At 36.3% G+C, this 27,573-nt stretch overlaps 2 protein-coding genes and 1 long non-coding RNA gene across 3 annotated transcripts in view; 1 reads left to right on the top strand and 2 right to left on the bottom strand.

The window, feature by feature from the left end:
• LOC145108216 (uncharacterized) overlaps positions 1 to 801 on the top strand; it is a 2,201-nt gene extending 1,400 nt beyond the window's left edge. Inside the window, exon 2 of the long non-coding RNA XR_013708117.1 lies at positions 288 to 801. This is a non-coding gene — a long non-coding RNA (uncharacterized LOC145108216). The remainder of the gene's footprint in view (positions 1 to 287) is intronic.
• Positions 802 to 7,080: 6,279 nt separating this feature from the next.
• LOC145105840 (uncharacterized) lies at positions 7,081 to 8,199 on the bottom strand. Its single transcript, XM_079042927.1, has one exon. The coding sequence runs from the start codon at positions 8,197 to 8,199 to the stop codon at positions 7,081 to 7,083; it is 1,119 nt and encodes a 372-aa protein (XP_078899053.1).
• Positions 8,200 to 8,295: 96 nt separating this feature from the next.
• Positions 8,296 to 25,615, bottom strand: LOC145105839 (uncharacterized). Its single transcript, XM_079042925.1, has 5 exons — positions 24,913 to 25,615; positions 11,739 to 12,192; positions 11,431 to 11,627; positions 10,603 to 10,685; positions 8,296 to 8,754 (listed from the first exon to the last, which is right to left on the bottom strand). The coding sequence occupies exons 1-5, from the start codon at positions 25,613 to 25,615 to the stop codon at positions 8,296 to 8,298; spliced, it is 1,896 nt and encodes a 631-aa protein (XP_078899051.1).
• Positions 25,616 to 27,573: the final 1,958 nt, after the last annotated feature.

The raw sequence follows: 27,573 nt of genomic DNA, 5'->3' as shown, positions 1-27,573 counted from the left end.
AGTCATCTGCCAAATTTAGAAGAGCAGGATTCATGCAAAGGGAGTTTATTTGTTATAGTTTTGAGTAGTAGGGGTTCATCATGGTATGTTTATATTACAAAAGATAGAGATATTGGCCCTAGCAAAAGATGGATTTTCGGTGATTGTCTATGACATTTGCTATGTGGCGGTCCGCTTTGCATTTTTTGTTGGTGTAGGTCCTGTCAGACATGAACTGAAAGTTGTTAGTATGTTTTCGGGTATTTTGTTTTTACATTTCATTTTGTTGTATGTGTATTTACCTGTAGGATCGTAAGAGAGAGCACGTGCAACTTGTTGAACAGGTGTGGATGAGTCTGGTGTTCTGTCATTTGGTCGCATTCTTGTCATTTGGTAGAGCTGGTGTTGTTGGGACTGATGTGTCGGACATGGTTGTTGAGTCTTCGATGTCTATTATTATGAAGCGTACATTGTCAGGAGTTGATGCCCTAAGCATTTGGATTGACATTGTTCTTGTTTGTCCTTTGTGGTCGGTGCTGATCGAGGGTAGGATGTTTTTGTTTATGAGCGGGTTGTCAGATTAAAACTTTTCAAGTGACGACTTTAGCAGCTTCCAACATGATGTCTCAGATATAACTGCTGATATGGTGTCTGTAGCATCGATGATCGTGACCGTGAATTTGTATCTATGGACAGAAAATATTTGTAAGGACTGCAGTTACATAATAATGACTTTTTGTTAAATTGAAAAGATGCTTACGTGTAAGTTGGCTTTTCAATCAATGCGGGTGCATTGCAGTACCACTTTTCACCCCTTCTAAAGATGGGATCCTTGCAGGTTGGACATGTTGTTTGGTACCAACTGTTTTGAAAGAGAAATTCTTTGATTGAAGCCCGTACAATGAATGTTTTATCCTGTAGATGTGAACTGATTGCTTGTGGATGTGTGAAACAAATCGTATTTGTAAAAAGAGGTAGTATTAGTCAGGGGCGGAGCTACTATGTAGCCCGGGGTATCCCAGGGCTACCCCTCCAATTTTCCCGTCAAATGTAAATTTCGTGTTTTTTTTCGAAAATCCATCACAAATCCGTTGGAAATCCGTCACAAATCCGTCAGCAATCCATCACAAAGTCTGATAATTTTAAAATTAGTGTAAATTCATAGGTTTAGTGACGATTTTGTAATGGAAACTTCCTTTGGAAACAAATTTTTTTCTAGTAGTTCAATCCCTAATTTTTCTGGATCCGCCACTGGTATTAGTATCACATTACCAGGAGATCAGATATGTTTTTGGCCTTCATGTCATATAGAGTCGAGGGTGTTCCTGATAGTGCTGGCACTAGTCTTGAAGGTCCCGTAAATCTGATGGCATGCTCTTATTAGTATGGGATGTTTACCATATGTAATATATGATTTTTTCCTAATTTATATGGCTTATAGGTTAATGAGAGACGTTGTTTCTGGTATCTCTGGGATGACATAGATATGTGTAGCATGTGATGAGCCATGGCATAACGCTCCTGTAGAAAAGTAATTTGGAGATTAAAACTACCACCACACATGATGTGACAGTCATAGAATGTATATATATAAGGTTGTCTACGAAAAAGTACCATTAGATATGGAGGGTTTTAAGTTCGTGACTGCAACAACTGTTGTAGCGGGTGGTGGATGTAAGGAGACATGGTTGAATTTCTGTGGATTACTTATACATTCTTTCCATAGATTGATTGCAAGTTCACTACCACTAACGAAATTGAAATTGTTTTTGGTATTAGATGGGTATGACAGAAATTATAAGTGTAGTTTGTTGGTTACCATGTATACCTTTCGTCAGTTAGTATGAGTAACACAAATGATTCCCCACTCGCTTTGGTGCAGTTTGCTGATCTTCGATAGAACGCCAATGTAGTCTGGATAGAAGTAAATGTAACTGTGTAAGGAACGGGTATGTAGTGGGATGGGGTGGTGTGATGAGTACCTGGATAATATGGTGGGGTTTCACCAAGCTCTATGAGATGTGACTTTGACACAAAGCGAAACCAGGTTTGGGGTATGGTTATTGTGTCCGGAATTGGTTGTATGACGGACATGAGGCCAACATCAATATAGAAGTCATTTTGAAGAAATTTTTGATACTTATCTAACTGAGGGCAGCTGTACTATGATATGGTGTAGCACTCTGAAACACTGAGAAAATACTCAATGTAGCTCTGAATCGTTCGCTGTCCAAGAATTTGTATGGCATCCCCCTGTAAAAAAAAAGATTGTTATAAGATTAGATCAGTGGAGGTTGTGACTGATCATGGTAATAAGCTGACATTACATGCGTTTTTATTAAAATCAGATATATTTATAATTTACACATTACAATATATTAAATACAAATGTACTCTTGTTACAGATACGTTTTTTGTAAATAACAAATTAGGTCTTTTTACAAACATTGAAAATTCATAATTAATAATTTTGTTGCAACAACTTTGATTTGCAGTTTTCTGTAAATAACTAAATTTTTGTTAAAAACATATACACTTCACTACTAGAAAACATGGCGTTTTCCTACGGAAAATAGCTACGGAAAATTTCCGTAGCTAATTAGCTACAGAATCGCTACGGATCAGCTACAGAATGGGATGCCCTAGTTTAGTAACGAAATAGCTACGGAATAGATACGGATGCGGGTCCGTAGCTATTCCGTAGCTAATTAGCTACAGAATAGCTACGGAATAGCTAAAAATGCAAATCCGTAGCTATTCCGTAGCTAATTAGCTACGGAATACCTACGGATACTAATTACCTACGGATTAGCTACGGAGTATGCTTTCCGTTAGAATTTTGTAGCTAATCCGTAGCTAAGTAGCTACGGATTAGCTACAGATTTTTCTTATTTTCAATTTTTCGGGCACCAAACGTCGTTTTTTTCGATTCGTTTTTTTCACACCACTACTATACATGATTATCTTTATTTTCATCAACTTGTAGCTATTAATATCGTTCATAAAGTCGTGTGCCCCTTCGGGATCAAGTACTCATTTCATAGTTTAACATTATAATGTCTATACTTTTCACCAACTTGTGATGGATTATGTTTGTATATGTATATTTATATACATGAATGAGTTGTGGTATATGTGTACGTGTATATGGGTATGTATACGTGTTTGTGAGATGTATGTGTACGTATTCATACGCATTATAAACAACGTATATAACGCAAACAACGATCGATGGTATATTGAGTACAAAAAAAGGAAAGGGACCAAATGAGAACGAACTCAACAGTTGGTTACCCTTCTGAATCATTTTCCCTGAAAAGTTAAATGAAATTAAAGTTGCAAAATTATCAAAGACTGCAACCTTCTTTGGCTATAACGTATATAAAGAGCGTTTCAAAGAGGTAACCTCGTTAAAACATGGTTTATACTATGCTTACTGTGGTTAGCTGTCAACACCTCTCTGCAAAAGGATATGACTGTGTATGAGAGGTATATTTATCAGCATAAACGTTTACCTCAAGGTATATTATGATGATGTGTTTACAAAAGCAGCATGATATTGTACATATTGATGTTGTATCTTATCCCATGAATTCGATCTTAAAGCTAAGTAAACTCAAAAATCACAGCACTTGTGATTCCACTCGTTTGTAGACTTATCTAGAATCCATGATACGATAAATCATTTGATTGAAAATGTAAATGTAGTCATGAAATGCGCCTGCTTAGTCAAGATTCTCCTAATAAATATTCAAGTGCATTACAAAGTTGTACATGTATGAATAATGTTCTTTCGTTGGTTATGTTTTGAAGAGAAGCAAGAATGAATCTCATAAAGTCATTTGTTGTAAATAAGTAAAGGGAAAATGATTCAGGAGGGTAACCAACTGTTGAGTTCGTTCTCATTTGGTCCCTTTCCTTTTTTTTGTAATATACCATCGAACTTGTTGTTTGTGTTCACCATAACCCTTTGACCGGCTATCACAGGTCAAAAGCCGGTCAAAAGGGTTATGGTGAACGCAAACAACAAGTTCGATGGTATATTGAATACAAAAAAAAAAGAAAGGGACCAAATGAGTACAAACGCAAAAGTTAATTACCCTCAAGAGTCATTTTCCCAAGTTTGAAGGGTTTGTCAACGTAAGTTTATTGCTCTCGCAAATTTCCTTATTTTCAGAATAATGTAGTGCACACCATGTGTTTGATAAAAGTTCCCTATGTAAATTATCTGTTTGGAAAGAGAGATTCTTCTCTAAACTCTAGCTATTATGTCAAACACTCTGAAGACAAGTCATTTTGTCCATGTCATGGATTTAAACCTTTTTATTATTAATGATGGAAATTAGAGCATTCATTGTTCATGTCATGGATTCTACAGGTTTTTTAGGATATTGGCAAACGAAATATGTGTGAGGATAGCAACGTTAAAACCAGGATTCTGTTTTTTGGGCCTCTCTTTGCAGCTTCAAATAACTATACCAAAGAATACTTGTAGAACTATCCATCTATCCAGGTATTCTAATTGATGAACCTATGTATCTTTCATTTGATAGGTTAATGATTGTCTATTTGATACTGCACCTAACCTTATTGGCAACTTGTATTTACAATTTGTAATGTGATTTTTAATGTAATGTTTTTTGTTAGTAAAATGTATTTTTAGTTTAAAATTATGTTTTTTTAGTTTATAATTATGGTTTTTAATGAGTCGATTATTGTAGTGATTCAACAACATGATTATTAAAAGGAAATGTTTTTTTAATTTTTGAGCTAGTTAAATGCAAGATATACATGCTTATTATAACATCCTACTTTCATTTTGTCTTACTTATAGCGTTGTACTTTCAAAAATGTTCTCAGTTATGGCATAATAAACAAATACATGAAAGTACATTGCTATGTTTGTATTTTTTTTTTATCATTGATTATGGTGTGTTAAACAGAATCAATTGGCGGCCTTTGATTCAAAACTCAAATTGAAGAACACGGGTCGGCCTTTATTGACTCGACTCAACTCACCCGGTAAATTACCAAGTAATCCACCAAATAATTCTCAGTTTTATGTTTGTAAGCACCTAGTTCGACATTTGTGGTTGACAATTTTAATGTGTATTATTAGACACGTTTAATGTAGTACTAAACAATGTTAGTAATATGTATTTGTATTTGATATTTTTTCTAAGTTTATTACTTTTATTGTACGGTTACTTGTTTTGTGGTTGAATTTCACTATTATTATAAGTTTAATGTAATGTTTTTTTTTAATATTTTGGATAGAAAAAACTGGATTTTTTTTATAATTTTTTGCTGTTTTTTTTTAAAAAATAAAAAATAATTACCTACGGAAAATCCGTAGGTAATAAAGTCAATGTTAGTCAAAGTGGGCTCCGTCATTAATCTGTAGCAAATTCGTAGCTATGTATTTTCGTAGCTATTCCGTAGGAAACTAGTCAACTTTAGTCAAACTTGACTTCCGTCGGTAATTCGTAGGCATTCCGTAGCAATTAGTATCCGTAGCTAATCTGTAGGTATTATACCTACGGAATAGGCCGTAGCTATTCCGTAGCTACTCCGTAGCAAATCTGTAGGTATAAATTTCCTACGGACATTTATGCTACAGGCCATTATCCGTAGCAAATCCGTAGGTATTGCCTTATACCTACAGATTGTGTCGTAGCTATTTCCCTATTTTTCTAGTAGTGCTTATAATTTACATATTACAGTATATTAAATGGGAAGGATCTTTTTTTAGAGGTATGTTTTCTGTGAAGAACATGTTTTTAGTGAAAAGAGCTGAAAAAAAATATATGGGATATATGGATTTTAGAAGTGGATTATAAGATATATTTTAAATTTAATTCATTGATATACTTCTTTTTAATATTTAAACAAAATGCAAAGTATAAAATTTGGAAGATGGTTTTATTCTATTATTTTTTGGTGACAACTTACAAATCTGTCGACAGCTAAGTACCAAGTCTCATATCGTCGGACGTTATGTTTCCATTTGCGTAGTATTCTAACCTGTAGGGGGCCTCCAATACCATCAGTCTTCAGTTCTGAGATGCTGGTCATGACTTGCCTATGTTCTCTGATAGGAAGAAATATGTGGAAATGATTGTTATATTCAGATGAGGACGTTGTGAAAGTTCTAAATAGATTCTATAAATATGTAAACTTTGGTGCAGAGGTGAACAATAAAAAAGAAAAAGGAAAAAATAGTAATGCTTTTTACAAAACAGTTGATGAAAGGTACGACAATATGGAAACAACATTTGGTAGTGATACTGTAGACCTCCGTTGAAGTAACTTTCTGCAGTAGATCTTTAAAGACAACGTTTTTTGTTTCATTGTGTCCCACTGGGTCAGTACTATTTATCAGTATTTTTATGGAATCTGGTGATGTCGCTCGGGATAAGGCTACATAAAGCTGTCTGTGCGCAAAGACAGACTGTGATAAATAGATGCCAATTCTATGCAGTGATTGTCCTTAACTCTTGTTGATAGTCATCGCGTAGCAAACTTTGGCTGGAAACTGTGTTTTCGTGATAACGTGAATGGCAAATCTGATGACTTATGTATGAATTTTATGTGTGGTATATATATGCACGTTTTCCAATGCAAGTGCCAGTTATAATGGTTGCTTCAATAATGTTTGGTAACAATTGAGAGACAATCAGAACGGTACCGTTACATAAACCTTCCCTCTGATTTATGTTTCTTAACAACATTATAGGACAGTTTACTTTAAGTGTAAGCTCGTGTGGTGGTATTCCTGGAAAGTTTAGTTGGTTTAGGTATTCGATCGGATACAAGCCTTCCATATCTGATGTGTGCTTCCCATTTGGCTGCATCATGTGTGTGCTATTGTATGTCCTTCCAGCTGTCGTGACCATTTTTAAAATGTGATCATTTATGGCATCGGCTGAATCATTTATAAGAGAAACTATTGCTCTTACCGAAAGGTGTGTGGCAGTTGGATTGTTAAGGGTACCATCTCCATAAACAAAATGTATTAAGGTTTGTAGAGAGTCGGGGGTAGGTGATATTAGGAGCGAAGATGGAATTCGTACCCAACTTGAGTCTCGTGGGTCATCTTTGTCAGGTACGCCTATGACTGTCTCCAATAGCTAGCAACCATGTGACAAAAGTTGATGCAGACATTGAACTGTGGGTCGTTATCTCATAGGAATGTAGTCTCATGTTCGTATGTAAAATGTGAATGGTGAAATATGGCCATAGGTACGAACTTGGTAAAGTTAGCGCAATGATTTTCGAACGTGCACTCTTTGGAAGGACGGGAAGAGTTTGACGGAAGTCACCGCCAAGAAACACCGATATGCCTCCAAACGACTGGTCATCACAGTCCAAGACATCCCTAAGCGAACGGTCCAAAAATTCGATGCACCTTCTGTCACTCATCGGCGCTTCATCCCAAATAATGAGTGTTGTACGCTGCATAAGATCCCCAAGGAATGTTCGTTTTTTTATATCGCACGATTTTTTGTATGTTAAGTCAATTGGTATCTTGAACCTTGAATGTGCAGTTGTTCCAGAAGGTAACAAATGTGACGCAATTCCAGAAGCAGCGACAGCCAAAACAAATTTTCCTCTGGACCTGAAATAGGAGAGAATAGTCGTCCATAAAAATGTCTTGCCGGTACCCCCGTGTCCATAAACAAACATGAGTATTTGTTTTTTGTTTTCTATGGAACCAACAACTGTGTTGTAGACCGACAGTTGGTCACCGTTTAGCTCTGGTAGGAGTTCGTTGTGCTGTTTCAATAGAGCCTCCCTGTCGTAGCTCATTTCTTCGAGCATGAGCCGATTTTGTAAAATACCAATGACATCAGCTGACGGAACTGGAAGACCAAAGTCTGCCATTGATTTAGATGGGACAGCGGAACGGAGGGTGTCATCCAAGTCGCGAAGCAGCTGTTGATCAATTATGTCAGCAGCTGAAGCAACATCCTTATCTGGCATTTGTCTTTTCAGGGTATGTAAGTTGTCGTCTTTCATCTTATCACACGCGGTTTCCCACAGCAAACGTGGGTTGCTGACTTCACAGAAAAGCAGCAGGTGGCAAAAAAGTGATCGAAGCTGTGGTGAATTTGCCCAGATCGATGCTTCTGTGAAACAGGTGAGCCATTCAATATCATCACCAATCAATCCGAGTGCATTGCAAGCGACCCTGAAAGTTGGGTAAACTGTACCAGCCATAGTACGCAAGTCTTCAAAGGATATACATCCCTTTTGGTGACAGAGTAGCATCTGTACGTAAAATAATTCACCGGAGGTAGGATGTACGAATACAAGTCAGCCAACCATTTTTGATGACTCATCAACTCTTCCGCTCCACGATTTCGATGACTTTTCCCATTTGTAAGATTTTGGATATTCTAGGTATGTCAGATCATGGCCTTTTGGGTCTTTTGCATTGCTATGAAACCACCCAAGAAGGGTGGTCATGCTGTTGTAGGGATTTGATAGTACTTCGGGTATTGTGATGTCTCCCTTGAACAGTAGCTGCTGCATGTTTTCTTCATGTACAGTTAGAATCTGAACAGGTGGATGGCGATGGTATATATGGAAGTCTAAAATACGCCACGCTGCCTCGTGTGGGCATATGTAGCGCCCGTCCAAAAAGTTTTGGACCTCATTTATAGGACGAATCTCTTCACTTTGGGAGGCGTTATGAGCAGCAGTAGGCATCGCAGTAGATGATTCGTTGGGTGATTCTGCCTTTTGGATAGGGTATCTTACACGGTCAGCTCCCTTGGAAATGTATTTAAATAGATATTTAATCATCATGTTCCAGCCGCAGTACTCAACGTTGATATGTGCACGGAATCGTGAGCAAAGCCTTTTGTTGTAGGGCACAACATATCCATTGTCTATAACTTGTCCATATTGGGTGGTATGGTGTGCACATGGGATACGTTTGAAGAAAGGGCTTAGGGTAATGTTTACTACATTTACCGTCTTTCATACATGGAGCTTTTTGGTTAAGTGGTCCACATGGGCCGTGGATCATGCAGGTTGTTATCATCTCGTACAAGTCGGGCTCTGTGATTGGATCTGGCAGCTCGGCTGTAATATACGTGCCAACATCAGCTGCATTTTTTATTCGGTCTGGGCTTTTTACCCACAGTAAAGTGTGACAATAAGGAAGACCTCTGTTCTAAGCAAGTGAATAAGCATAAGTAGAAGTTCATATTCTAACACATACTGAACTGAAAGCATACCAGATTGAGTGGAATATAGATAAAAAAAATTAATAAAAAAAACGAATTAAAAAATACATATGTTGGGTTATATAAAACAAAGGCTATAGATTGCGGCCAAGTATGGAATCTAATCTAGGTCGGTTATAGTATGGTACGAAACTGAGAGGTAGAGCAAAAAAAAAAAAAAAAAAAAAAAAAAAGAAAAAAAAACAGGTCAAACTTATTACGTATGAATAAAGGGGCATGTTCGGAAGGATGGACAGGTTCGCTGGATTGAGTAAAATATGTGTTATGTAAAATCTGTATGAATTTCATTAACACACAGAACTGCTAAAGTATCAACATAGGGGTAAATTAGCAAATAATAATGTTATTATGATAACGTGAATAGAAAATATAATATACTTTACAAGAAAAAAAACATACGACGATACTTAAAATAAGGAAGCAGTAAGATACCAGCACAGGAGTAAACCAGGAAGGAACCGCATGAGAGTATGCAGTAAAAGTTTTTATGACAGGGATATAGCTGGAAAACTCAATTTCTAGGAAATGATAACAAAATACCAAGAAAGAACACAGTTAAAAACGGGTAGTATTTTCCTAATTTAATCTACTTATAATTACGGTTTTTGAACAGAGATACGAAGCAATAAAATAAGGAAGCGCTACGATACCAACACAGGGGTAGACCACGAAAGAACCACATCAGAGTATGCAGTAAAAGTTTTTTTGACAGGGGCATAGTTGGAAAATTCAATTTGTAGAAAATAATAACAAAATACCAAAAAAGAACACAGTTAAAAATGGATAGTATTTTCATAATTTAATCTACTTATAATTACAGTTTGTGAACAGAAATATGAAGCGATGATTTCTAGTGGAACGCCCTTAAAATATGGATAACAGGATGAAGCATTTTCCAAATATTGAAGTTTTTCGTTTGTTATATTTCTTGACAAATAAGTAAGTTTTATGTAAACAGGAAAACAAAAAAGTAGAGAATAACAAATTCGATAGAAATTGAGAGGTGAGAGTTTGAGAAAAATTGGAATGCATGGTAGGTTGCTTATAGTATGGTAGAAAACTGACAGCTACAGAAAAAAAAAGGAAAAAAAGGAACTGGTTAAAGTTATTAGGTATCAATGGAGGAGGATGTTTGCAAGGATGTATAACTTATCTGAATCGACTAAAATATTTGTTCTGATGTAAACTTTGTAGGAGTGTCATATCATAACACCTTAACCATTTGTTACTAAGATTGAAACAGAAGCAGGAAGGTATAAACACAGAGGTAAGTTTCGAAATACTCATCTTAGTATGATAAGATGGATGATAAATATAATATAGTTTGTTTGATCATATAACAGAAATAAAATAATTTTCAACAAATAACAGAATCATACATGGCCCAGATAGCACATTGGAAGAAGTGAAGCTGTTGGAAAATGATGTAGATATCCGTAAATTCATGTTGTACTACATAGTGTATTGAAAACATAAGAAATAGTCAATATAGGGACATGTTGAGTAAAATATGTGATATGTATGTTTTGTAAGAGTTTCATACTATAACAGAGTCAAAATTTCCTAATGTAATGAAAAACATGTAAACTAAAGAAGTAGACAAACGACTACAAATAAACAGTCAATGATACTTAAAACACGTAAGCAATAAGATATACCCAGATAGCACATTGGAAAGAGTCAACATGTTGGAAAATGATGTAGAAATCTGTAAGTTGATGTAACACGTAGTATTTTGAAAGCATAAGAAATACTCAATACGGGGGCGTATTGACTAAAATATGCGATATGTAAGTTTTGTAGGAGTCTCATAGTATAACAGGGTCAACATTTCCTAATCTAATGAAAAACATGTAAAGTAAAGGAGTAGACAAGCGACTACAAATAAACAGTCAATGATACTTAAAACAGGGAAGCAGTAAGATATAAAGGCAGGGGTATATTAGGAAAGAATCGAAATTCAATTAAATGTGGTTTTAGGTATGAATAAAAGGGCATATTTGTAAACATACATTATTTTTCTGAAGTGAATAAAATATGTGTTATCTAAGATTCATAGCAGTCTCATAGTCTACAATATTGAGTAGTTTTGAATACAATGGAAAACATGTTCAGTAAAACAGTCAAGACATCAGAACAAATACACATAAGATGATATTTAAAACATAGGTGAAAGAGAAAAGAAACAAAAACATACATGCTTCAACCCCACCAAACGTGTTGTCCTCTTTAAGAAAACGAATAAACTCATGAACTTTGATGTTGAAGACTCTGGCAATGATATCTGCTCTACTGTGGACATCTCTTTGGCCATGTGTATCCATATATCGGGTTATCTCTGGCCACTTGACGTTACATGTAAACGTGATAAAGTATTGTGGATTGCCATAGACCCTACATATAGAAAGCACATCTTGATAATGATTGTACATGAACCGGGGACCGCCAGTAAATGACGCAGGTAAGAAGACGCGTTTGCCAACAACGCCTGCCTCCCTATCTCACTTTGAAAGCGCATCATAGAGGCCGCTAACATAATCAGACCGAAGATTAGCTTGATGGTTAACGATGTACTCCAACCGGCCTTCTTCTATACATGTGTATGCATCAACCTGGAAGAGGCGAGAAGCGTTTACAATAGGAGACCAGATATGTTGACGGGCATGGATATGATACGCATAATACATTTTCACAGTCAGATTTTGAGCAGTTAGGCCTCTCTTATTACCCATCTTCAAACGGGGCGACCAACCTTCCTCGGCATATGGAAACAAAAGTGGGTATTGTAAAGGCATATAGCTCAGATGCAGCTTACTGATACGTTGAGGCCGACCCGAATGAGAATAGATAACAATTTCATACGTCGTACACGTTGTGTCATCACCGGTTACTATACAACCCAAAGATCCAGGCGACGACAAATCATACCTACGGTCATGAACATTGTTAAACAGTCGCACTGCATAGGACTATAATTTGTTTCTTAAGCCATATTTTTTTGCAGTCTTGAAGGTCCGCACATATTCATTGTTAGCCCCCAAAACGTTTACCAGAAACTTAACAATATTACAATCCAAATTCCTCTTTCTAGGAATGAGAATAGATAACAATTTCATACATCGTACACGTTGTGTCATCACCGGTTACTATACAACCCAAAGATCCAGGCGACGACAAATCATACCTACGGTCATGAACATTGTTAAACAGTCGCACTGCATAGGACTATAATTTGTTTCTTCAGCCATATTTTTTGCAGTCTTAAAGGTCCGCACATATTCATTGTTAGCCCCCAAAACGTTTACCAGAAACTTAACAATATTACAATCCAAATTCCTCTTTCTAGGAATGAGAATAGATAACAATTTCATACGTCGTACACGTTGTGTCATCACCGGTTACTATACAACCCAAAGATCCAGGCGACGACAAATCATACCTACGGTCATGAACATTGTTAAACAGTCGCACTGCATAGGACTATAATTTGTTTCTTAAGCCATATTTTTTGCAGTCTTGAAGGTCCGCACATATTCATTGTTAGCCCCCAAAACGTTTACCAGAAACTTAACAATATTACAATCCAAATTCCTCTTTCTAGGAATGAGAATAGATAACAATTTCATACGTCGTACACGTTGTGTCATCACTGGTTACTATACAACCCAAAGATCCAGGCGACGACAAATCATACCTACGATCATGAACATTGTTAAACAGTCGCACTGCATAGGACTATAATTTGTTTCTTCAGCCATATTTTTTGCAGTCTTAAAGGTCCGCACATATTCATTGTTAGCCCCCAAAACGTTTACCAGAAACTTAACAATATTACAATCCAAATTCCTCTTTCTAGGAATGAGAATAGATAACAATTTCATACGTCGTACACGTTGTGTCATCACCGGTTACTATACAACCCAAAGATCCAGGCGACGACAAATCATACCTACGGTCATGAACATTGTTAAACAGTCGCACTGCATAGGACTATAATTTGTTTCTTAAGCCATATTTTTTGCAGTCTTGAAGGTCCGCACATATTCATTGTTAGCCCCTAAAACGTTTACCAGAAACTTAACAATATTACAATCCAAATTCCTCTTTCTAGGAATGAGAATAGATAACAATTTCATACGTCGTACACGTTGTGTCATCACCGGTTACTATACAACCCAAAGATCCAGGCGACGACAAATCATACCTACGGTCATGAACATTGTTAAACAGTCGCACTGCATAGGACTATAATTTGTTTCTTAAGCCATATTTTTTGCAGTCTTGAAGGTCCGCACATATTCATTGTTATCCCCCAAAACGTTTACCAGAAACTTAACAATATTACAATCCAAATTCCTCTTTCTAGGAATGAGAATAGATAACAATTTCATACATCGTACACGTTGTGTCATCACCGGTTACTATACAACCCAAAGATCCAGGCGACGACAAATCATACCTACGGTCATGAACATTGTTAAACAGTCGCACTGCATAGGACTATAATTTGTTTCTTCAGCCATATTTTTTGCAGTCTTAAAGGTCCGCACATATTCATTGTTAGCCCCCAAAACGTTTACCAGAAACTTAACAATATTACAATCCAAATTCCTCTTTCTAGGAATGAGAATAGATAACAATTTCATACGTCGTACACGTTGTGTCATCACCGGTTACTATACAACCCAAAGATCCAGGCGACGACAAATCATACCTACGGTCATGAACATTGTTAAACAGTCGCACTGCATAGGACTATAATTTGTTTCTTAAGCCATATTTTTTGCAGTCTTGAAGGTCCGCACATATTCATTGTTATCCCCCAAAACGTTTACCAGAAACTTAACAATATTACAATCCAAATTCCTCTTTCTAGGAATGAGAATAGATAACAATTTCATACGTCGTACACGTTGTGTCATCACCGGTTACTATACAACCCAAAGATCCAGGCGACGACAAATCATACCTACGATCATGAACATTGTTAAACAGTCGCACTGCATAGGACTATAATTTGTTTCTTCAGCCATATTTTTTGCAGTCTTAAAGGTCCGCACATATTCATTGTTAGCCCCCAAAACGTTTACCAGAAACTTAACAATATTACAATCCAAATTCCTCTTTCTAGGAATGAGAATAGATAACAATTTCATACGTCGTACACGTTGTGTCATCACCGGTTACTATACAACCCAAAGATCCAGGCGACGACAAATCATACCTACGGTCATGAACATTGTTAAACAGTCGCACTGCATAGGACTATAATTTGTTTCTTAAGCCATATTTTTTGCAGTCTTGAAGGTCCGCACATATTCATTGTTAGCCCCTAAAACGTTTACCAGAAACTTAACAATATTACAATCCAAATTCCTCTTTCTAGGAATGAGAATAGATAACAATTTCATACGTCGTACACGTTGTGTCATCACCGGTTACTATACAACCCAAAGATCCAGGCGACGACAAATCATACCTACGGTCATGAACATTGTTAAACAGTCGCACTGCATAGGACTATAATTTGTTTCTTAAGCCATATTTTTTGCAGTCTTGAAGGTCCGCACATATTCATTGTTAGCCCCCAAAACGTTTACCAGAAACTTAACAATATTACAATCCAAATTCCTCTTTCTAGGAATGAGAATAGATAACAATTTCATACATCGTACACGTTGTGTCATCACCGGTTACTATACAACCCAAAGATCCAGGCGACGACAAATCATACCTACGGTCATGAACATTGTTAAACAGTCGCACTGCATAGGACTATAATTTGTTTCTTCAGCCATATTTTTTGCAGTCTTAAAGGTCCGCACATATTCATTGTTAGCCCCCAGAACGTTTAGCAGAAACTTAACAATATTACAATCCAAATTCCTCTTTCTAGGAATGAGAATAGATAACAATTTCATACGTCGTACACGTTGTGTCATCACCGGTTACTATACAACCCAAAGATCCAGGCGACGACAAATCATACCTACGGTCATGAACATTGTTAAACAGTCGCACTGCATAGGACTATAATTTGTTTCTTAAGCCATATTTTTTGCAGTCTTGAAGGTCCGCACATATTCATTGTTATCCCCCAAAACGTTTACCAGAAACTTAACAATATTACAATCCAAATTCCTCTTTCTAGGAATGAGAATAGATAACAATTTCATACGTCGTACACGTTGTGTCATCACCGGTTACTATACAACCCAAAGATCCAGGCGACGACAAATCATACCTACGATCATGAACATTGTTAAACAGTCGCACTGCATAGGACTATAATTTGTTTCTTCAGCCATATTTTTTGCAGTCTTAAAGGTCCGCACATATTCATTGTTAGCCCCCAAAACGTTTACCAGAAACTTAACAATATTACAATCCAAATTCCTCTTTCTAGGAATGAGAATAGATAACAATTTCATACGTCGTACACGTTGTGTCATCACCGGTTACTATACAACCCAAAGATCCAGGCGACGACAAATCATACCTACGGTCATGAACATTGTTAAACAGTCGCACTGCATAGGACTATAATTTGTTTCTTAAGCCATATTTTTTGCAGTCTTGAAGGTCCGCACATATTCATTGTTAGCCCCTAAAACGTTTACCAGAAACTTAACAATATTACAATCCAAATTCCTCTTTCTAGGAATGAGAATAGATAACAATTTCATACGTCGTACACGTTGTGTCATCACCGGTTACTATACAACCCAAAGATCCAGGCGACGACAAATCATACCTACGGTCATGAACATTGTTAAACAGTCGCACTGCATAGGACTATAATTTGTTTCTTAAGCCATATTTTTTGCAGTCTTGAAGGTCCGCACATATTCATTGTTAGCCCCCAAAACGTTTACCAGAAACTTAACAATATTACAATCCAAATTCCTCTTTCTAGGAATGAGAATAGATAACAATTTCATACATCGTACACGTTGTGTCATCACCGGTTACTATACAACCCAAAGATCCAGGCGACGACAAATCATACCTACGGTCATGAACATTGTTAAACAGTCGCACTGCATAGGACTATAATTTGTTTCTTCAGCCATATTTTTTGCAGTCTTAAAGGTCCGCACATATTCATTGTTAGCCCCCAAAACGTTTACCAGAAACTTAACAATATTACAATCCAAATTCCTCTTTCTAGGAATGAGAATAGATAACAATTTCATACGTCGTACACGTTGTGTCATCACCGGTTACTATACAACCCAAAGATCCAGGCGACGACAAATCATACCTACGGTCATGAACATTGTTAAACAGTCGCACTGCCTAGGACTATAATTTGTTTCTTAAGCCATATTTTTTGCAGTCTTGAAGGTCCGCACATATTCATTGTTAGCCCCTAAAACGTTTACCAGAAACTTAACAATATTACAATCCAAATTCCTCTTTCTAGGAATGAGAATAGATAACAATTTCATACGTCGTACACGTTGTGTCATCACCGGTTACTATACAACCCAAAGATCCAGGCGACGACAAATCATACCTACGGTCATGAACATTGTTAAACAGTCGCACTGCATAGGACTATAATTTGTTTCTTAAGCCATATTTTTTGCAGTCTTGAAGGTCCGCACATATTCATTGTTAGCCCCTAAAACGTTTACCAGAAACTTAACAATATTACAATCCAAATTCCTCTTTCTAGGAATGAGAATAGATAACAATTTCATACGTCGTACACGTTGTGTCATCACCGGTTACTATACAACCCAAAGATCCAGGCGACGACAAATCATACCTACGGTCATGAACATTGTTAAACAGTCGCACTGCATAGGACTATAATTTGTTTCTTAAGCCATATTTTTTGCAGTGTTGAAGGTCCGCACATATTCATTGTTAGCCCCCAAAACGTTTACCAGAAACTTAACAATATTACAATCCAAATTCCTCTTTCTAGGAATGAGAATAGATAACAATTTCATACATCGTACACGTTGTGTCATCACCGGTTACTATACAACCCAAAGATCCAGGCGACGACAAATCATACCTACGGTCATGAACATTGTTAAACAGTCGCACTGCATAGGACTATAATTTGTTTCTTCAGCCATATTTTTTGCAGTCTTAAAGGTCCGCACATATTCATTGTTAGCCCCCAAAACGTTTACCAGAAACTTAACAATATTACAATCCAAATTCCTCTTTCTAGGAATGAGAATAGATAACAATTTCATACGTCGTACACGTTGTGTCATCACCGGTTACTATACAACCCAAAGATCCAGGCGACGACAAATCATACCTACGGTCATGAACATTGTTAAACAGTCGCACTGCATAGGACTATAATTTGTTTCTTAAGCCATATTTTTTGCAGTCTTGAAGGTCCGCACATATTCATTGTTAGCCCCTAAAACGTTTACCAGAAACTTAACAATATTACAATCCAAATTCCTCTTTCTAGGAATGAGAATAGATAACAATTTCATACGTCGTACACGTTGTGTCATCACCGGTTACTATACAACCCAAAGATCCAGGCGACGACAAATCATACCTACGGTCATGAACATTGTTAAACAGTCGCACTGCATAGGACTATAATTTGTTTCTTAAGCCATATTTTTTGCAGTCTTGAAGGTCCGCACATATTCATTGTTATCCCCCAAAACGTTTACCAGAAACTTAACAATATTACAATCCAAATTCCTCTTTCTAGGAATGAGAATAGATAACAATTTCATACATCGTACACGTTGTGTCATCACCGGTTACTATACAACCCAAAGATCCAGGCGACGACAAATCATACCTACGGTCATGAACATTGTTAAACAGTCGCACTGCATAGGACTATAATTTGTTTCTTCAGCCATATTTTTTGCAGTCTTAAAGGTCCGCACATATTCATTGTTAGCCCCCAAAACGTTTACCAGAAACTTAACAATATTACAATCCAAATTCCTCTTTCTAGGAATGAGAATAGATAACAATTTCATACGTCGTACACGTTGTGTCATCACCGGTTACTATACAACCCAAAGATCCAGGCGACGACAAATCATACCTACGGTCATGAACATTGTTAAACAGTCGCACTGCATAGGACTATAATTTGTTTCTTAAGCCATATTTTTTGCAGTCTTGAAGGTCCGCACATATTCATTGTTATCCCCCAAAACGTTTACCAGAAACTTAACAATATTACAATCCAAATTCCTCTTTCTAGGAATGAGAATAGATAACAATTTCATACGTCGTACACGTTGTGTCATCACCGGTTACTATACAACCCAAAGATCCAGGCGACGACTAATCATACCTACGATCATGAACATTGTTAAACAGTCGCACTGCATAGGACTATAATTTGTTTCTTCAGCCATATTTTTTGCAGTCTTAAAGGTCCGCACATATTCATTGTTAGCCCCCAAAACGTTTACCAGAAACTTAACAATATTACAATCCAAATTCCTCTTTCTAGGAATGAGAATAGATAACAATTTCATACGTCGTACACGTTGTGTCATCACCGGTTACTATACAACCCAAAGATCCAGGCGACGACAAATCATACCTACGGTCATGAACATTGTTAAACAGTCGCACTGCATAGGACTATAATTTGTTTCTTAAGCCATATTTTTTGCAGTCTTGAAGGTCCGCACATATTCATTGTTAGCCCCTAAAACGTTTACCAGAAACTTAACAATATTACAATCCAAATTCCTCTTTCTAGGAATGAGAATAGATAACAATTTCATACGTCGTACACGTTGTGTCATCACCGGTTACTATACAACCCAAAGATCCAGGCGACGACAAATCATACCTACGGTCATGAACATTGTTAAACAGTCGCACTGCATAGGACTATAATTTGTTTCTTAAGCCATATTTTTTGCAGTCTTGAAGGTCCGCACATATTCATTGTTAGCCCCCAAAACGTTTACCAGAAACTTAACAATATTACAATCCAAATTCCTCTTTCTAGGAATGAGAATAGATAACAATTTCATACATCGTACACGTTGTGTCATCACCGGTTACTATACAACCCAAAGATCCAGGCGACGACAAATCATACCTACGGTCATGAACATTGTTAAACAGTCGCACTGCATAGGACTATAATTTGTTTCTTCAGCCATATTTTTTGCAGTCTTAAAGGTCCGCACATATTCATTGTTAGCCCCCAAAACGTTTAGCAGAAACTTAACAATATTACAATCCAAATTCCTCTTTCTAGGAATGAGAATAGATAACAATTTCATACGTCGTACACGTTGTGTCATCACCGGTTACTATACAACCCAAAGATCGAGGCGACGACAAATCATACCTACGGTCATGAACATTGTTAAACAGTCGCACTGCATAGGACTATAATTTGTTTCTTAAGCCATATTTTTTGCAGTCTTGAAGGTCCGCACATATTCATTGTTATCCCCCAAAACGTTTACCAGAAACTTAACAATATTACAATCCAAATTCCTCTTTCTAGGAATGAGAATAGATAACAATTTCATACGTCGTACACGTTGTGTCATCACCGGTTACTATACAACCCAAAGATCCAGGCGACGACAAATCATACCTACGATCATGAACATTGTTAAACAGTCGCACTGCATAGGACTATAATTTGTTTCTTCAGCCATATTTTTTGCAGTCTTAAAGGTCCGCACATATTCATTGTTAGCCCCCAAAACGTTTACCAGAAACTTAACAATATTACAATCCAAATTCCTCTTTCTAGGAATGAGAATAGATAACAATTTCGTACGTCGTACACGTTGTGTCATCACCGGTTACTATACAACCCAAAGATCCAGGCGACGACAAATCATACCTACGGTCATGAACATTGTTAAACAGTCGCACTGCATAGGACTATAATTTGTTTCTTAAGCCATATTTTTTGCAGTCTTGAAGGTCCGCACATATTCATTGTTAGCCCCTAAAACGTTTACCAGAAACTTAACAATATTACAATCCAAATTCCTCTTTCTAGGAATGAGAATAGATAACAATTTCATACGTCGTACACGTTGTGTCATCACCGGTTACTATACAACCCAAAGATCCAGGCGACGACAAATCATACCTACGGTCATGAACATTGTTAAACAGTCGCACTGCATAGGACTATAATTTGTTTCTTAAGCCATATTTTTTGCAGTCTTGAAGGTCCGCACATATTCATTGTTAGCCCCCAAAACGTTTACCAGAAACTTAACAATATTACAATCCAAATTCCTCTTTCTAGGAATGAGAATAGATAACAATTTCATACATCGTACACGTTGTGTCATCACCGGTTACTATACAACCCAAAGATCCAGGCGACGACAAATCATACCTACGGTCATGAACATTGTTAAACAGTCGCACTGCATAGGACTATAATTTGTTTCTTCAGCCATATTTTTTGCAGTCTTAAAGGTCCGCACATATTCATTGTTAGCCCCCAAAACGTTTAGCAGAAACTTAACAATATTACAATCCAAATTCCTCTTTCTAGGAATGAGAATAGATAACAATTTCATACGTCGTACACGTTGTGTCATCACCGGTTACTATACAACCCAAAGATCGAGGCGACGACAAATCATACCTACGGTCATGAACATTGTTAAACAGTCGCACTGCATAGGACTATAATTTGTTTCTTAAGCCATATTTTTTGCAGTCTTGAAGGTCCGCACATATTCATTGTTATCCCCCAAAACGTTTACCAGAAACTTAACAATATTACAATCCAAATTCCTCTTTCTAGGAATGAGAATAGATAACAATTTCATACGTCGTACACGTTGTGTCATCACCGGTTACTATACAACCCAAAGATCCAGGCGACGACAAATCATACCTACGATCATGAACATTGTTAAACAGTCGCACTGCATAGGACTATAATTTGTTTCTTCAGCCATATTTTTTGCAGTCTTAAAGGTCCGCACATATTCATTGTTAGCCCCCAAAACGTTTACCAGAAACTTAACAATATTACAATCCAAATTCCTCTTTCTAGGAATGAGAATAGATAACAATTTCATACGTCGTACACGTTGTGTCATCACCGGTTACTATACAACCCAAAGATCCAGGCGACGACAAATCATACCTACGGTCATGAACATTGTTAAACAGTCGCACTGCATAGGACTATAATTTGTTTCTTAAGCCATATTTTTTGCAGTCTTGAAGGTCCGCACATATTCATTGTTAGCCCCTAAAACGTTTACCAGAAACTTAACAATATTACAATCCAAATTCCTCTTTCTAGGAATGAGAATAGATAACAATTTCATACGTCGTACACGTTGTGTCATCACCGGTTACTATACAACCCAAAGATCCAGGCGACGACAAATCATACCTACGGTCATGAACATTGTTAAACAGTCGCACTGCATAGGACTATAATTTGTTTCTTAAGCCATATTTTTTGCAGTCTTGAAGGTCCGCACATATTCATTGTTAGCCCCCAAAACGTTTACCAGAAACTTAACAATATTACAATCCAAATTCCTCTTTCTAGGAATGAGAATAGATAACAATTTCATACATCGTACACGTTGTGTCATCACCGGTTACTATACAACCCAAAGATCCAGGCGACGACAAATCATACCTACGGTCATGAACATTGTTAAACAGTCGCACTGCATAGGACTATAATTTGTTTCTTCAGCCATATTTTTTGCAGTCTTAAAGGTCCGCACATATTCATTGTTAGCCCCCAAAACGTTTACCAGAAACTTAACAATATTACAATCCAAATTCCTCTTTCTAGGAATGAGAATAGATAACAATTTCATACGTCGTACACGTTGTGTCATCACCGGTTACTATACAACCCAAAGATCCAGGCGACGACAAATCATACCTACGGTCATGAACATTGTTAAACAGTCGCACTGCATAGGACTATAATTTGTTTCTTAAGCCATATTTTTTGCAGTCTTGAAGGTCCGCACATATTCATTGTTAGCCCCTAAAACGTTTACCAGAAACTTAACAATATTACAATCCAAATTCCTCTTTCTAGGAATGAGAATAGATAACAATTTCATACGTCGTACACGTTGTGTCATCACCGGTTACTATACAACCCAAAGATCCAGGCGACGACAAATCATACCTACGGTCATGAACATTGTTAAACAGTCGCACTGCATAGGACTATAATTTGTTTCTTAAGCCATATTTTTTGCAGTCTTGAAGGTCCGCACATATTCATTGTTATCCCCCAAAACGTTTACCAGAAACTTAACAATATTACAATCCAAATTCCTCTTTCTAGGAATGAGAATAGATAACAATTTCATACATCGTACACGTTGTGTCATCACCGGTTACTATACAACCCAAAGATCCAGGCGACGACAAATCATACCTACGGTCATGAACATTGTTAAACAGTCGCACTGCATAGGACTATAATTTGTTTCTTCAGCCATATTTTTTGCAGTCTTAAAGGTCCGCACATATTCATTGTTAGCCCCCAAAACGTTTACCAGAAACTTAACAATATTACAATCCAAATTCCTCTTTCTAGGAATGAGAATAGATAACAATTTCATACGTCGTACACGTTGTGTCATCACCGGTTACTATACAACCCAAAGATCCAGGCGACGACAAATCATACCTACGGTCATGAACATTGTTAAACAGTCGCACTGCATAGGACTATAATTTGTTTCTTAAGCCATATTTTTTGCAGTCTTGAAGGTCCGCACATATTCATTGTTATCCCCCAAAACGTTTACCAGAAACTTAACAATATTACAATCCAAATTCCTCTTTCTAGGAATGAGAATAGATAACAATTTCATACGTCGTACACGTTGTGTCATCACCGGTTACTATACAACCCAAAGATCCAGGCGACGACAAATCATACCTACGATCATGAACATTGTTAAACAGTCGCACTGCATAGGACTATAATTTGTTTCTTCAGCCATATTTTTTGCAGTCTTAAAGGTCCGCACATATTCATTGTTAGCCCCCAAAACGTTTAGCAGAAACTTAACAATATTACAATCCAAATTCCTCTTTCTAGGAATGAGAATAGATTACAATTTCATACGTCGTACACGTTGTGTCATCACCGGTTACTATACAACCCAAAGATCCAGGCGACGACAAATCATACCTACGGTCATGAACATTGTTAAACAGTCGCACTGCATAGGACTATAATTTGTTTCTTAAGCCATATTTTTTGCAGTCTTGAAGGTCCGCACATATTCATTGTTATCCCCCAAAACGTTTACCAGAAACTTAACAATATTACAATCCAAATTCCTCTTTCTAGGAATGAGAATAGATAACAATTTCATACGTCGTACACGTTGTGTCATCACCGGTTACTATACAACCCAAAGATCCAGGCGACGACAAATCATACCTACGATCATGAACATTGTTAAACAGTCGCACTGCATAGGACTATAATTTGTTTCTTCAGCCATATTTTTTGCAGTCTTAAAGGTCCGCACATATTCATTGTTAGCCCCCAAAACGTTTACCAGAAACTTAACAATATTACAATCCAAATTCCTCTTTCTAGGAATGAGAATAGATAACAATTTCATACGTCGTACACGTTGTGTCATCACCGGTTACTATACAACCCAAAGATCCAGGCGACGACAAATCATACCTACGGTCATGAACATTGTTAAACAGTCGCACTGCATAGGACTATAATTTGTTTCTTAAGCCATATTTTTTGCAGTCTTGAAGGTCCGCACATATTCATTGTTAGCCCCTAAAACGTTTACCAGAAACTTAACAATATTACAATCCAAATTCCTCTTTCTAGGAATGAGAATAGATAACAATTTCATACGTCGTACACGTTGTGTCATCACCGGTTACTATACAACCCAAAGATCCAGGCGACGACAAATCATACCTACGGTCATGAACATTGTTAAACAGTCGCACTGCATAGGACTATAATTTGTTTCTTAAGCCATATTTTTTGCAGTCTTGAAGGTCCGCACATATTCATTGTTAGCCCCCAAAACGTTTACCAGAAACTTAACAATATTACAATCCAAATTCCTCTTTCTAGGAATGAGAATAGATAACAATTTCATACATCGTACACGTTGTGTCATCACCGGTTACTATACAACCCAAAGATCCAGGCGACGACAAATCATACCTACGGTCATGAACATTGTTAAACAGTCGCACTGCATAGGACTATAATTTGTTTCTTCAGCCATATTTTTTGCAGTCTTAAAGGTCCGCACATATTCATTGTTAGCCCCCAAAACGTTTACCAGAAACTTAACAATATTACAATCCAAATTCCTCTTTCTAGGAATGAGAATAGATAACAATTTCATACGTCGTACACGTTGTGTCATCACCGGTTACTATACAACCCAAAGATCCAGGCGACGACAAATCATACCTACGGTCATGAACATTGTTAAACAGTCGCACTGCATAGGACTATAATTTGTTTCTTAAGCCATATTTTTTGCAGTCTTGAAGGTCCGCACATATTCATTGTTAGCCCCCAAAACGTTTACCAGAAACTTAACAATATTACAATCCAAATTCCTCTTTCTAGGAATGAGAATAGATAACAATTTCATACGTCGTACACGTTGTGTCATCACCGGTTACTATACAACCCAAAGATCCAGGCGACGACAAATCATACCTACGATCATGAACATTGTTAAACAGTCGCACTGCATAGGACTATAATTTGTTTCTTCAGCCATATTTTTTGCAGTCTTAAAGGTCCGCACATATTCATTATTAGCCCCCAAAACGTTTACCAGAAACTTAACAATATTACAATCCAAATTCCTCTTTCTAGGACCATCAAATGCCCTGAATCTATTCTCTAGTTCGTTCTCAGTAACAAAGAGATAAAGCTGCAGAAACCTGGGACCCTTTGTAGGATCCGGAGAGATAGACCCTATCTTGTGACCAATCTGACCCGATATTTTAAAAACATAAGGACCACAGTTATCATTCACATCCTCATCTACATTTTCCCTAAAAGAAGTCATGGAAAACATGCTATTATAAGCCCTAATGTCCTTCAAAAAACTTGCATTTTGATACAGGGCAACAAATTCAGGGGGTAACCTAGAAGGGTAAGGAAGGACGACACCCCCACCCCTACAACATTGATTATACCTCGGATGACCAGGCGTAGATAGCTTAAGGACCCTCTCAACATACCAGAAAAATGCACCGCAGAACTGAAAAACGCAACTACAGTCATCGCAGTCAACATACTGGGGAAGAACAGAAAAGGATTCAAAACGTCGAGACCTGCGACGGCCACCAACAGAGACACCAACAGAGGAGGAAGCACCGTATTCGGCTCTCTGCTTGGCCGGAACAGCCATGACAAAATAGACGGACGACACAGAAGGAACAAACCAAACAAAAATACAACAACAGAAGAAACAAAGGAAGAAGAACGGAAGAAAATTACATTGGGACAGAAAGAAGAAAGGACACAGAGAAACAGAAGCGGAGGGTGAACGGAAGAGAGAGAAAAGAAAAAGAAGGGAATATGTGGAAAGTAAAACAGCAAGAAGACTACACGCGGAAACCATAAACATTTGACATGAAGCAGGAAAGTGATTAAAAAATAAAATAAAAAAAATCTTTAACAAAAACCAACGATGGAAGGAAAATAAAAATTAAAAAGTGACAAACACAGAAAATATAGGGACCTAGAATGACAGAAATGAGCAATACAAGTAGGAGGGCCGAAATAGACAAAAAAACGTGGTTGTTCACTGTTGCTAAGGTAGGACTTCTTATATATATATATATATATATATATATATATATATATATATATATATATATATATATATATATATATATATATATAGGGAAGAGTTATTTGGAAAACAAAAAAACCCTAAAAATAATAAAAAAGCATAAAAAAATACCTAGATATCACAAAACTTTTTTTTGACATTTTTTATGAAAAAATCGCAGGTTTTTAAAGAAATTCGTTGAAAACAATTTTGAAAAAAAAAATTTATAAAAAAGAAAAAAACTGATTTTTTATTTTTTTTCAGCGAATTTTAATAAAAAGCTGCGATTTTTTATAAAAAAAATTCAAAAAAAAAAGTTTTGTGATCTCTAAGTATTTTTTTTTATCAATTTTTATGATTTTTAGAGTTTTTTTTAGGGTTTTTTGTTTTCCATAGAACCTATACCTCTATATATATATATATATATATATATATATATATATATATATATATATATATATATATATATATATATATATATAATTATTTTTTATTTCGTACTTTATATAACATATATGATTTGATATATATATATATATATATATATATATATATATATATATATATATATATATATATATATATATATATATATATATATATATATAATCAAGATCAAATAAAAAGAAAATAATAGTAGGTATGAAGGGTAAATGTGCACAATTTCAATGATTTTTGATGAATAAACAAAATGAATCATTATTTAATATACAAATAATATGATTCGAAAAAACACATCTGTGATTAATTTGTGCGATGATTCCTACCAAATATTTCATTCTTATTTGATATATATATATATATATATATATATATATATATATATATATATATATATATATATATATATATATATATATATATATATATATATATATATATAGGAATACCTAGAAAATAATATTTAATCAAAAAAGAAAATTCAACTTTATTGCACTAAAATTCGCAATTTTTTATGCCAATTCACTTAAATAATGTTGAAATTTTGTTTTTAATCTCCGATTAGTTTCTAGACATTACCCGACCAATTAGAAGACGGTTAGTGATTAGTCTCTCGACAATCTCCTCAGTAACCCCCCTCCCCCACATAAAGGAAGGAAAGTTTTTATACAATTTAGGAAATTATCCTAAAATCTCAACACATACCCTTCCCCCCTTAAGAACCTCAAGTAACCTAAATGAGCCAATCTATATTATGAGTCTAAACACCGGCCTCTGTATTCAGTTCGCTCACAGCGTCTGATACCAACTTGTAACATCGTGATTTTTCACCTAAATTTTATCTTTTTATTTTAAATACTTTTTACTAGAATACATTAGCAAAAGTCTTATTTTAAATATTGTGAAGATGTAACATCCCAAAATTCAAGGCCAAAAATTTCATTTTTAATTAGGTTATTACATAAAACAAAGTGTGAATAATCATAATATAATATTATGAAACCATATCAGAGTATAATCCCAAGGATCTCGTGTGCGGAAAACATAGTGTGATGCGCTGCGATCGAGCCGACTCCTTTCCTTTGCAAACA

Source organism: Lactuca virosa, chromosome 4 (genome assembly GCF_052849685.1).
Source record: "Lactuca virosa cultivar CGN04683 chromosome 4, Lactuca_virosa_CGN04683_v6, whole genome shotgun sequence".
NCBI classification, from domain to species: Eukaryota; Viridiplantae; Streptophyta; class Magnoliopsida; order Asterales; family Asteraceae; genus Lactuca; species Lactuca virosa.
Note: the sequence above shows the minus strand (reverse complement) of the source record. Positions and strands in the feature narration are given on the sequence as shown.